The sequence below is a fragment of the Fukomys damarensis genome, unplaced genomic scaffold (assembly GCF_012274545.1).
Source record: "Fukomys damarensis isolate Sample0158 unplaced genomic scaffold, DMR_v1.0_HiC HiC_scaffold_38, whole genome shotgun sequence".
Taxonomy (NCBI): domain Eukaryota; kingdom Metazoa; phylum Chordata; class Mammalia; order Rodentia; family Bathyergidae; genus Fukomys; species Fukomys damarensis.
In genome coordinates, this window is record NW_022900950.1 from 29,296,408 (window position 1) to 29,309,716 (window position 13,309).

A 13,309-nucleotide genomic window follows, 5' to 3' on the forward strand; every position below is an offset into this window, starting at 1 on the left:
CGCACGCTGCCGGGTGGTCACAGGCAGGCAGGCAGGCAGACAGGCAGCTCCTTTTTTGCATTTAGAACATTTTAATTTTGGCTTGGTCCCTTTATCGTGTTTATTATTTTTGCAGCTCTTTGAAGATGTCATTCCTTGCCACAATTATAATATTTTTGAGTCTCAGTTTTGAGTCTAAGTCTCAGTTCTCACACTTGATAAGCCTTAATCATTTTAGCAATTTTTAAAAATTTTAAGGGATGTTAGGACTCTGACTATCAGCACTGGCTTTTTTTTTTTTTTTATTGAGTTTATTGGTACATTTAGGGATACAGTACAGTTACATTCATTGTTGGGATCATGTACCTTTACATGGCAAGTCTTGATTCTCATTTTTTTCCCCTTACCTCTGCCCTCCCTTCACCCCCTCCTCCCCTCCCCATCTACAAACACTTTATTTTCATCTTTTCATTCTCTCACATTTTTTTCTTTTCCCTTTTTGTTCTTCCCCTACGTATCACTGGCATTTTTGTATGATAGGTGAAGTAAGTCTTGACTATCAAGAGGTAGTATCTATAGATTCATATTTTATTTTGGCTCACACATGAGATTATTTGGTCACTATGTGTCTGCTTTATTTTTTCTTGTGTTGGTTTTCAGGTGTTCTGTAGCTCTTGCCTGGCCAGAGTAGGATAGATGAAGAATCTAGGCTGAGTATACTTTTGAGGCCATTCAAATGTGGGACATTCAAATGTGGGATATATATCTCCCTCTCTCCTAGGATCTGTTATATGCAGACACAGAATTTCCTGAGGAAGCTCCAGGTTGTAAAAGAAATGAATGTGTTTGTCTAGATCCAAATTGGATTCTAGAGAGGAATTTTTGGTCTTTAGGTTAATATTTTTGTAAGAGGGGTGCTGATAGGCACACCAGAATTGAGGAGCTATATGTGTTTTTATTTTTATTTCATAACCATTTTCCCCTGTACTATGGAGCTTTTTAGTCTCATTTTTTATGTTAATCTCTTGAATACTGATGAAAAAAGTCTTTAAATTATTGCATATGGACAATAGGTATTGTATTTATAAAACCAATTTTGATATTTTTTTTATTGGCTAACAAACTTTAAAGTCATTTTTACTTTTACCAGCTAATTTGCATTAGCTCACTCTTAAAATTTATAAACTAAAAGGCATTGGGTTAACATCATGAGAGTCTATTGACTGATAAGTCAACTTAAATAGGATTTTTTGGAGGATTATATTATCCTAAAAGTTAACCCCCACACACGTAGAAACATATATATTAGCCTAAATCACATATAATCTTTATATCACCAAGCTTTAAGGCTTTTATTTGTAAGTGCTCTTTAAGTCTATTAGTTTTTATTCTGTAATGAATTTCCTTTCAGCTCATTCTCTTAAGAGCCAGAAGTTTATAAGGGAAAAAATAAAAGAAAAAGTAAAAATGATATGCGCTCAAAAGTCTTTACTGAAGCAGGTGCAGGTACCTTATTAGTTATTAAATCAGATTAACAGGCAGATGAACAGACAAGATAACATACAGAATTCGTAAAACGGTTGTATTAATTCAGAGTGCACTTTCAAATGTTTATACTGTGGTGTCTAGCCTTAGTAACAATACTGATAGGAGTTTTTTTTTTTTTGATAGATTTGTCCCAGTTTAGCATATTTTATGGGTTTGACTTTTGTTGTCTTTAACCGTTTTTTTGTTTTGTTTTGTTTTCCTTTTCTTTAGTTTTTATTTTATTCTATTTTTTCCAGTCAGATGTTTTTAAGAGACACTGTAAATGTAGCTTACATTGTTTTTCCTTCTTAAAGTTCAACCCATATTGTAGGCAAAGCAGGAGAATTGAAAGTAAAAGAACAAAGTGAGAAACAAATATTCTGCTCCTGCTGACTTAGCAGTTAGGCAGGTAAAAGACCTCTGGGTTGATAAAAGCAACCGTTTTCCTGAAAGTAGCTTACCAGGCTATTCTGTGGCTGTCTGTGTTCCCTTACGAGGAAAGAAGAGTTGGAAGCATCCTTGTTCCTTTTCTGGGCTTGGGAGCTTGGTCCTTTGCACTGATCAGCAGCCACATGTTTAGCCTCACAAGGGCCACCACTCGTTACAGTGAGCGACCACAGGTGGCATAGAGGATGAAAAAGATTCACCAGAAATGGGATAATTAACAATGTGAAATAGGAAGAAAAGGGCTAAAGTTGTAGGGAAATTGGAAGGGTAGGGGAAAGAGAATAAGGGAAAAGAAAAAAATATGAGAAAATGAAGAAATGGAAACAAAATGTTTGTACATGGTTAGGGGAGGAGGGGGTGAAGGGAGGGCAGGGACAAGGGGAAAAAATGAGAACCAAGACCTGTTGTGTAAAGGTACAAGATCCCAGTAATGAATGTAACTGTACTGTGTACCTAGAATGTACCAATAAACTCAATAAAAAAAAAAAAAGATTCCCCAGAGACAAGGCTTAGAGAGGCCCAGAGAAAGGCCCACAGAGGACCTTTTTTTTCTCCCAGAGTCTCCCTAATGCTGGGCACTCTCTGGAGAAACAGCACCTCTCCTAGTAATTTTTTTCACCCTCTCTGCTGCCTGGTTGCTCATCGCTACTCTACAACAGAGGTGCAGCCCCGTCCCTGCACCTGGATTTTTAAAAGGACTGTCATGATCCTGAAGCACTAGACTCCAGCAGTCAGTTCTTAACAGACCCCCCACACATATATTCATCTTTATTTGATCTTTATAGAAGTTCTTCAAATGATATGCTAAGCACAAATCAGGATTTAGTTTAAGTTATGAAATGATGGTCTTAAAACCAGATCTTCTGTGTATGTCTGTGTTTCCCCCTTACGTACACTGTATTTGTACTCTCAAATAAAAAAGAAATAGCATATATATTAAAATGAAAGTCTTTAAAAGTTACTTGTTCTTAGCTTCTGTGTTAATCTGAAAGATCAGTGATACATATTTTCTAAGGTTCTCTTTCTTTCTCTCTCACTCTCTTAGGACACAGATATGTATTATATAGAAAATGACACTCCCGCAATGGCCAGAACATCAAACCTTAATGAAGAACTCGGGCAGGTAAGAACCAGTTTAGGAACATTGGCAACAGTGACATAAGCAGAGGGGGAGATGGGGGTTAGCAGAACTATGGAGAGATTTTGCAAGAATAGTTATCCACGAATATAGTTATAATATCTGAAGAGCTGCATGATATTTGCAAGTATTAATGAATATTTATTTTATATATTTTAAACCTCCCAACCACCCTATGAGGTGGGTACTATATCTTCAATGTGTAGAAGAGAAATGAGAAACTTACCCCAGAATACCTGGCTAAGGAATGACAGACTGGGGACTGCAGATTGTCCAAATCTGGCCATATTCTTCCTTTACTACTGTAGAAATGTCTCCCCCCTCCTGTGTCCCTTTGTGAAGATCAGGTGAAATGTCTCATTCACCTGAGGATTAAAAATGTATTGTATGGAGGTACTTTATTTCTTTTTTATTTTCTCTTTCTCTCTTTTTAAAGAAATACATATTTCTTTATTTCCCCTTTCAAAGATACTGATTTATGTAGCACTGATGAATTTGTCATTAGAGTATTGAAGATCAAATTTGTGTGCCAAATTGTGCAATGAAATAGAATTCTATAGGCAAAATGCTTCTGAGTCTGTTCCTTTGATATTATTTTCCAAATCTTTTTAGAGTTAATGGTGAATCTTTTCTCTGTGTTTTCTTGAACTGTGTACATTTGCAGATGTGCCCTTAAGTTTGTAGAGTAACAAGTGGATTGTGACTAGAGATCATTCCTGGCACAGAGCACAAGTCTCAGCAAGGCCAATGTCACTCCAGATGCATGGGGCAGGAGATAGTACCCAGAGTAGGTCCTGGACTTCCACTCCTCATCCTTGCTGTTGTTGCTATTTTTCTTTGCATTTTCTTTTCTATAAAGGCTTCGTCATTGGTAAAATACTCCTCCTATTAGGATTTGTACATTCTTGTTATATATCAAACTGCATTTGCCTTTTCCAGTTTTCCAGGCAAGATTAATTTGCCTGTCTTCTACATTCCTAGAACAATCTTCCCAAATGTGTATGCAGTGAACTAAGAGATGGGACTGGTTATCCCACACCTGTTTTCTCTTGAGCTCATTGGAGAGCAGGGATGTGCCCTGCATAGCTGGCCCCTGTGTCCATGGGCCCTTCATCCACAGCTTCACTAATGCTGCACTGGAAATGCAGCTGGGCCCATGATGATCACATCAGTGCCAAACATGGACAGAGCGTTTTCTTTTCCAACTCTCCTAAACGGCATTATAACAACTGCACAACATTTATAATTGAAGCAGTCTAGAAAAATGCACATAAGTTCTATGCAAATACTACACCACTTTATAGAAGGGACTTGAGCATCCACAAGCTTTGGTATCCAAGGGGATTTCCTAGAATCAGTGCCCTGAAGATACCGAGGGACAACTGTTTATGGTGTGTGTTGCCTTTGTCAGTTCTGCCCAGGGCTCAGCATATGGTCATTCTCGGGTGCCATTGGACTGCATAATTAAAGACCAAAAGTACTCAAGAAGCTCCTCGGATGAAATCACTCCCTTAATGGGATGTGGAGAAGTGTATTGGTGATTTTCTTCTTGTTGGACAAAATACTTGAATCTGCAATTCTAAGGAGAAGTTTATTTTGGGTCACAATTTGTAGGTTTCAGTCCATAGTTGGTTGACTCTAAGGCAACATGGTGGAGCAAACTTTGTCGCCTCGTAGCAGGTGGGAAGCAGAGAGCAGGGAAAGAGACCGAGAGGAAGGAGCTGACAATCAGACACAGACCCCAAGGTCGCGCCTCTATGATCCACCCAGACAAACGGAGAAGTGTGTTTTAGTAATCTCTCGGCAGCTTCCAAACCAGTCAAGTAGACATTTGGGTAGATATGAATTGTAACTTTAAGGATAAGCTAAAATTCAATAGGGAATTTGATAGCAAATCTTGATGATTTCTTATTATAAAATTTTGATTTTTAATATTTTGATGTAACCTTTTAATTCTCTTTTAAAAAGGCAGAAGGAATTGCTGCTCATTTGAAGGCAGATTCTATTGTATATTTATGCTCCTAGATTTACTCTATATAAAACTTACATAAAATTTATTAACATATAATTAATTAATTATCTAAATTTGATCAGTGTCTGTTTTATACATGTATTGAAATATTATGGTATACTTCATGAATATGTGTAATCATTATATGTTAATTTAAAATTAAGGAAATGGATATGCTAACAACCCCAATCTAATCAGTATACATTGTATGCATGAATTGAATTATCATACTATACTCCCTAAATATGTACAATTAAAATAGAATAAATATTTAAAGAGATTATTAGTAAAACATAAATTACCCCTAGTATACTAATTTTATATTTGTATGCAATATTTAACTTACTTAGCTGCTTTAATAGTTTTTCTTTACTTGGAAGTCCTTTGCTTCAAAAATAATTCTGTGTATTTGTTTACATTTTTTTAAGTAAAAGTACACAATAAGCAATTCATGTTACTAAACTCTCTTCTGTAGAACTACAAAATACTGTTTCCTTAGACCATTTCTCTAGGATCTCTGGAAGTTTTCTAGCATCCATCTTGATTCCTCTCTAGAAAACCACTAAGAAACTGAAGTTTCCTCTGGGACAATCCTGTAATCACGGTCCCTTCCTAACCCATGCCGTAACATCTGAATATGGAATAATGGTGCATATCTTCTAGCCAGATCCTTTAGCTCAACATGGTGGAAACTGGGGCCAAGAAGGAGGATAATTTGTAAGCCTCTGCATGACCAGTGGGCTATGGGCACTAACTAATCTCTCCTCATAGGCCAGAGTTCTTTCCTTCTTCTCCACTATAGTATTGATCTGAGAAAGTATAATTTTCCCACCACATTTACATTTGGAGCATGGCTCTTTTTCATTCAGCTAATACTGTCAGAATGGTTAGTTGTTTGTCTACTTGCTGATGTCCTTTTTCACCTTTGTGTATTGAGACTGTCATGTTTTTAATCTGTTTATCTTTGCATCTTGAAAAATTGTATAACTTATACCAGATCCATTCTATCTTTATATTCATCTTATCTGTGCAGTCACTCTCCCCGCTTTGGTGCACTGCTAGGGATCAAGCCCAGGCCTTGCACATGCTGGGCAAGTGCTCTACCACTGAGCTACACCATGTGTCCTCAAGCAGTATCTTGAGGCATGAAATATAGTATTGAAATACTGTTTGAAAGGACTGAATGTTCTCACTTACAGGTAGCTCCAGGGCTCCGATAAAGCTTTCTTCACATATTACAGCACAGTTTGACTGTAGAATTAACTATATAACAGGTTTGTAACTGACCTAAGAATTAAAGTATATTTTTTGTTAGTTACTTTACTTTCAGGAAGTCTACTCATCTAAATTTAATTAATTAATTTTTTCCTCATTGAGTTTATTGGTACATTTTAGGCATACAGTACAGTTACATTCATCATTGGGAACTTGTACCTTTACATGACAGGTCTTGGTTCTCATTTTTCCCCATACCTTGCCCTCCCTTCACCCCCTCCTCCCTTCCCTATTTACAAAAACTTTATTTCCACTTTTTTGCTTTCTCATATTTTTTCTTTTCCCTTATTTCCTTTCCTAATACAGATTTTGAAAAATACAGAAAGAAAAGCTTCATTTATTGATCTTTGCATCTTATTACACTCTTAGTGTGCATTTCTTTTATTCTTTGATTTAGGTAAAGTATCTGTTTTCTGACAAGACTGGAACTCTGACATGCAATATCATGAACTTCAAAAAGTGTAGCATAGCAGGAGTAACCTATGGGTAAGTGTATTTATGTTCATTACTTACTGGAAATTTCACCTGTATTCTTTCAACAAAATAAATTTATTTTTAGCTACTTCATCAAGTATCTTGATTTTTTGATGTTTATGAGGGCCATAGATATATAGTTACTATTGAATGTATATAACACTTAAATGAGTCCCAGATGGTACCTTTAAACAGTTAAAATAGGATTTATTTCTACAAATACTAACTTAGTAGGAGATCACAGTGAGTCTGTAAATCTATATAGCTAAGCTAATGCTTGTAAGTTTCTTACCTGTGTCTTGATCTGGGTGCCTGTCTTTTGATCCATTTGTGACCAGTGTATTTTCCTCTCTGGCAGGCATTTCCCAGAACTAACTAGAGAGCCATCCTCAGATGACTTCTCGTGAGTACATTCTCATACTTCTTGCCACTTTTGTAGTGCAAAAGTCTTCAGAATGATTGTACATTAGCATTCCTCATCTGAATATTTTATATGTAAATAAAAGTTGCATATATGTTATTTTGAAGAAAAATCAGAATAAGATTTGAACATGAACACAGTTTTAAAAGTCCACACTACACAGCTTTTAACAAAATTAATCTGCCCATGGTCCGGTATTTGCCATTTCCTGGAAGCATCCAACTTTAACTTTTTTACTCTTCAAAAAAATTTATACCTATATTTCATAATAATATGTCACTAATTTAAACATGTTTTAAAGTTGTAGGCATTGGTAGCTTTTTTTTTAACCACAGAACAAGTTTCAGCACATGCTCCTCTATGTGTGACCTGTCCCTGGGCCCCTGTGCCAGCCCTATGGAAGCATTTAACATTTTCCCTATGTCCTTAGCACACTAACTGGCAACCATGACCCTTGAGGTAGGTTTGTTTTCCTTCATTACGTCGAGCATTTAATGAACTACTGGTGAGTGACTTCTGCCTATAAACTTTTCTTACTAATTTTTGGGACCTGTCCTTACACTATTTTTATTATAATTATTTTCCTCTCCCCTCAACCTCTTTGTATTTTTTTTGGTTTTGTTTTTTCATTTCTGTAACAGTTTATTTTTTTATCTTTATTAAGTTTATTGGTACATTTTAGGTGTACAGTACAGTTACATTCATCATTGGGATCTTGTACCTTTACATGACAGGTCTTGGTTCTTACTTTTCCCCATTCCCCAGCTCTCCCTCAGCCCCTCCACCCTTCCCTGTTTACAAAGATACTGTTTCCACGTTTTTCCTTTTTACATATTTTTCTTTTCCCTTTTTTCCTTTCACCTACCCCCCCACTTCCTCTACTCATTCAGACCTTTTCTTCCTATTACACAATATCAATTATGCATTTTAATCCTTATTTATACTTTTAATTTTTCACAACAGAGAAATTATTTGTTATTTACACGTGTGACTTACTAATTTCACTCAAGAGTATGGCCTCAATGTGCATCCACTTACCTATATATCTCTCTAGTTTCTCGTTCTTTATGGCTGTGTTGTATTCCATTTTATAAAAAACAAAACAAAACAAAAAAAACAAAAAACACATCCTATTTATCCAGTCTCCAGTTGATGGGCAATTGGGCTGTTTCCAAATTTTAGCTATTACAAACTATGCTGCTATAAAAATTGGTGAAACATATAGTGCTGTGGTATGATTCTTTTAATTCTTTTGTGAAGATAACCAGCAGAGCAATAGCTAGGTCAAATGGGACTTCTAATCCTAGTTGTTTGAGGTATTTCTACATTGATTTCCACAGTGGTTGCACCAGTCTGCACTCCCACCAGCAGTAGAGTAGTGTTCCTCTTTCCCCACAGTCCCATCAGCATTTGTTATTGGTTGATTTCATGATAGCAGCCATTCTTTCTGGGGTGAGGTGGAATCTCAGTGTTGTTTTCATCTGCATCTCTTGAAGGATTCGTGATGTTGAACATTTTTTTATGTGTTTATTTGCTACTTTTACTTGTTTATCTCTTCATTTCAGATCCCCATTTTGGAATTGGATCTTTATGTTTGGGGGGTCTGATTCTTTTGAGTTCTTTATATATTCTAGATAGTAGACCTTTGTCTGAGGAACAGCCTGTAAAAAATTTTTCCCACATTGTGGGTTGTCTGTTAGCTTTGCTTGTGATTTCTCTGGCAGTGCAAAAGCTTTTTAAAAAGATGAGGTCCCAGTTGTTGATTCTTTGTACTAGTGCCCGTGCTACTGAGGATTTGTTCATAAAGTCTTTTCCTATGTCGATATCTTCAAGAATTCTACCTGACTTATCTTTCAGCAAGTTTAGTGTTTCTGTTGTAATATTTAGATCTTTAATCAACCTGAATTTTATTTTAGTGCATGTTGAAAGATAGGGGTCTAGTTTTAATCTTTGAGAATTTGAAATCCAGTTTTTCCAACACCATTTATTAAAGAGGCTATCTTTCCTCCACTGAGGATCGTTGGCTCCTTTGTCAAAGATGAAGTAGCTAAGTTATGTCTGGAGTTGTTTCTGCATCTTCTGATCTGTTCCACTAATCCTTGGATCTGTTTCTTTGCCAGTACCATGATGTTTTTATCACAGTGACTGACTTTGTAGTATAGTTTCAAGTTGGGGTTTGTGATACCCCCTGCCATGTCTCTGTTGCCTAGAATTGCTTTTGCTATTCTAGGTATCTTTTGATCCCAAATTATTATTTTTGGATTGTTTTCTCTGGTTCTGTGAAATAAAGTGTTGGGATTTCAATCAGGATTGCATAGAATCTGTATAGCAGTTTTGGAAGTATGGCTATTTTCACTATATTGATTCTTCCTGCTCACACACAGGGGATTTCTTTCCATTTTTTGATATCTACTTCATTCTTTGTTTTCAGAGTGTTGTATTTCTCAATGTAGAAGTCTTTTGTTTACTTTGTGAGATTGATTCCTAGATATTTCATTTTTTTGGATGCTATTGTGAAAGGGATTGTTTCCCTAATTTCTGTCTCAGTGAGTCTGTTATTTGTGTACAAGAAGGCTATTGATTTTTGAGTGTTTACCTTGTATCCAGCTACTTTACTGAATCTGTCAATTAAGTCTAGAAGTCTTTTGGCAGAGTTTCTTGGGCCTTCTATGTAGAGTATCATATCATCAGCAAAGAATGACAGTATAACTTCTTCCTTTCCTATCTTTATTGCTTTTATTTCCTTCTCTTGTCTAATTGCTGTAGCTAACATTTCCAAAACTATACTGAACAGAAGTGATGGCAGTGGACATCCTTGTCTTGTTCCTGATTTTAGTTTGAAATTTTTCAGTTTTTCGTTATTTAATATGATGTTGGCTGTTGGTTTTTCATAGAGAACCTTTATCAAGTTGAAATAAAGGCCAACTAGTCCAATTTTCTGTAGGATTTTTATCATGGATGGTTGTTGAATTTTGTCAAATGCTTTTTCTGCATCTATTGAGAGACTTATATGGATCATGTGGTTTTTATCCTTGACTTTGTTAATATAGTGTATTACATTTATTGATTTACATGTGTTGAGCCATCCTTTCATCCCTGGAATAAATCTGACTTGGTCAGGTGTATGATCTTTTTGATGACCCTCTGTATTCTGTTTGCCAGTATTTTATAGAGGATTTTTGCATCTCTGTTCATTAAGGAGATTGGCCTGGATCTTTCCCTGGTTTTAGAATCAAAGTAATGCTTTCAGGAATGAATTTGGAAGTATTGCTTCCCTTTCAATTTCATTGAAAAGTTAAAAGAGTAGTGGCACTAGTTCCTCTCTAAATGTATTGTAGAATTCATCAGTGAAGCCATCAGGACCTGGGCTTTTCTTCATTGGTAAACTTTTAATTACATTTTCAATTTTACTGATTATAATTGGGGTGTATAGTTTTATATCTTCTTCGTTCAACTTGGTAATTCATATGTATCTAGAAATCTGTCCATTTCTTCTGTGTTTTCCATTTTATTAGAGTACAGGTTCTTTAAGTAGGTATTGATGATCCTCTGTATTTCTGCTGGATCTGTTGTGACTTCATTCCTTTTTCATTCCTAATTGCATGGATTTGAACCTCTTTTCCCCTTTTTCATAAGGTTGACTAAGTGTTTATCAATTTTATTTATTCTTTTGAAAGACAAACTCTTTTATTTGTTGATTTTTTTTTGTATCATCCTCTTAGTCTGCATTGCATTGATTTGTGTTCTGATATTTATAATTTCCTCCCTCAGGCTTTGGGTTTGTCTTGCTCTTTTTTTTTCTAAAAGCTTAAGATTCAGCATTAGATTTTTTATTTGAGCTCACTCTTGTTTTCCTAGTATGGGCATTCACTGGTATGAATTTCCCTCATAGACCTACTTTCATTGTATCCCATAGAGTCCTGTATGCCATATTGGCACTATCATTTATTTGTAAAAACTGTGTAATTTCTTTTTTAATTTCCTCTGTGACCCATTGGTTGTTCAGGAGAGTGTTATTCAATTTCCATGTGTTTGTGAAGTTCTTGCAGTTTCTTATGCTATTGATCTCCAATTTAATTGGGCTATGTTCTGGTAATAAATTCTTCATTTCCTTTGCATTTACTTAAACATGTTCTATGAGCTAGTATGTGATCTGTTTTGGAGAATGACCCATGTGCAGCTGAAAAGAATGTATATTCTGATTTTGCGAGGTGGAACACTCTGTAACATCTATTAAATCCATTTGTTCAAAAGCTTGTTTCAATTTGAGTATTTTGTTGATTTTTAGTCTAGATGATCTGTGTATTTGTGACAATGAAGTATTGAGGTCCCCTACTGCAGTTGTATTAGTGTTTATTTGGTGTTTCATGTCCCTTAATATTTGTTTTGTATAGTTGGGGTCATTAGTGTTGGTGCATATATATTTATGATTGTGGTCTCTTCCTGTTGGATTATTCCCTTTACAAGGATGTAGTGACCTTCTTTGTCTCTCAATTAGTTTTGGTTTGAAATTTACTTTGTCTGCGAATAAGATAGCTACTCCTGATTTTTTCTGGGCTCCTGTCACATGGAGAACTGTTTTCCATCCTTTTACTTTCAGTCTATGAGTTTCTTTTTCAAGTAGGTTCATTTCTTGTATACAGCATATTGTTGGATTTTGCTTCTTAATCCATTGTTCCGGTCAATTTCTTTTGATTGGTGAATTAAGGCCTTTGATATTGATGGTTTTAATTGATATGATTCACTTATCATTGTCATGTTATTATCCTGTTGTTGGTTCTTTTTAATTTTCTCCCTCTCCCTTTAAATTGTTGCCTTTTGGATTTCCTTTGTTTGGCCTAATGGAGTGCGACCTTCATCAACTTTTTCTAGGATATTTAAAAAAATTATTTGGGGTGCTGGATTGGTATTCATGAAGTTTCTCATATGTTCTTTGTCATGAAAGTATCTTATTTCTCCATCAATTTTGAAAGATAGTTTTGCATGATACATCAGCCTAGGTTGGAGGTTGTTTTGTTTTAAAGCTTGAAATAACTCACTCTAGGCTCTGATTTGAGGGTTTGTTTTGAAAAGTCTATTCCTTTGGGCTTTCCTTTGCTGGTAATTTGTTTCCTTTTTCTAACTGCTTGGGTTTCCAGGATCTTGACTATGATACCTGTATGTGTAGTTTCTTTTTCTTTTTCTTTTTCTTTTTTTTTTTTTTAATCATAAGTAGCTGGAGTCCTACATGTCTTACTTACCTATATGTCTAGTTCTTTTGCTCTGTTTGGGAAGTTTTCTATCATTAATTCTTTGAACAATTTTTTATGTCATTTTTGCTTTCTCCTGCTTTTTTGTGGATTCCTATCAATCTTATAGTATTCTAATTTGTGTCATCCAGGAGCTGTTGAGTTGATTTCTCATGGTCCCTTATTATTTTTAAGAAATCTCTCTATTTATGGTCACTGACCCCAGTTTGTGACCTGATCTTTTCACTACAGCTTTGTATTTTCAAGAATATCTTTGTACTTTCCAGTTGGAATCATATAATAGATAACCCATTTTTGTAGCTTCTTTCACTTAGTAATATGCATTTAAAGTTCCTTCATGTTTTTTGTGGTTTGTTAGCTGGATTCTTTTTAGTGATGAAAATATGGTAGGCTGAGGCTACTCTGGTTTACCCTCTCTAAAGGATGGGACTTTCCCTGGCTGTGTGGGAGGGAGAGTTCTTGCAAGGTGAAGGTTCTGTAAGTGGACTTGGAAACTGTCTCATCATGAGCTTTCCCCATATGTGTTAGCTCTCTGTTGCTGTGACCAAATACTGTCATAAATGAACTTGAAGGAGGAAAGGTTTACTTTAGCTGGTAGTTTCAGAGGTTTCCATCCATGGTCACTAGGCTTCATCATTTCTGAGCCTGTGTTGAGGCAAAACACATCGTAGTGGAGGAAAGTTGTTCACCTCATGGCAGCCAGGAAGCAGAGATAGATAGATAAAGAGAGAGAGAGAGAGAGAGAGAGAGAGAGAGAGAGAGAGAGAGAGAGAGAGAGAGAGAGAGGG

General features: G+C 35.8%; 1 protein-coding gene across 4 annotated transcripts in view; it reads left to right on the forward strand.

The window, feature by feature from the left end:
• Window positions 1–13,309, forward strand: part of LOC104862098 (phospholipid-transporting ATPase IB) — a 642,570-nt gene that overhangs the window by 189,593 nt on the left and 439,668 nt on the right. For all 4 annotated transcript variants that reach the window (XM_010623803.3, XM_010623807.3, XM_010623808.2 and 1 more), the window contains exons 13-15: window positions 2,999–3,076; window positions 6,775–6,863; window positions 7,210–7,254. In XM_010623803.3, the coding sequence (XP_010622105.1) occupies window positions 2,999–3,076; window positions 6,775–6,863; window positions 7,210–7,254 (212 nt within the window). The remainder of the gene's footprint in view (window positions 1–2,998; window positions 3,077–6,774; window positions 6,864–7,209; window positions 7,255–13,309) is intronic.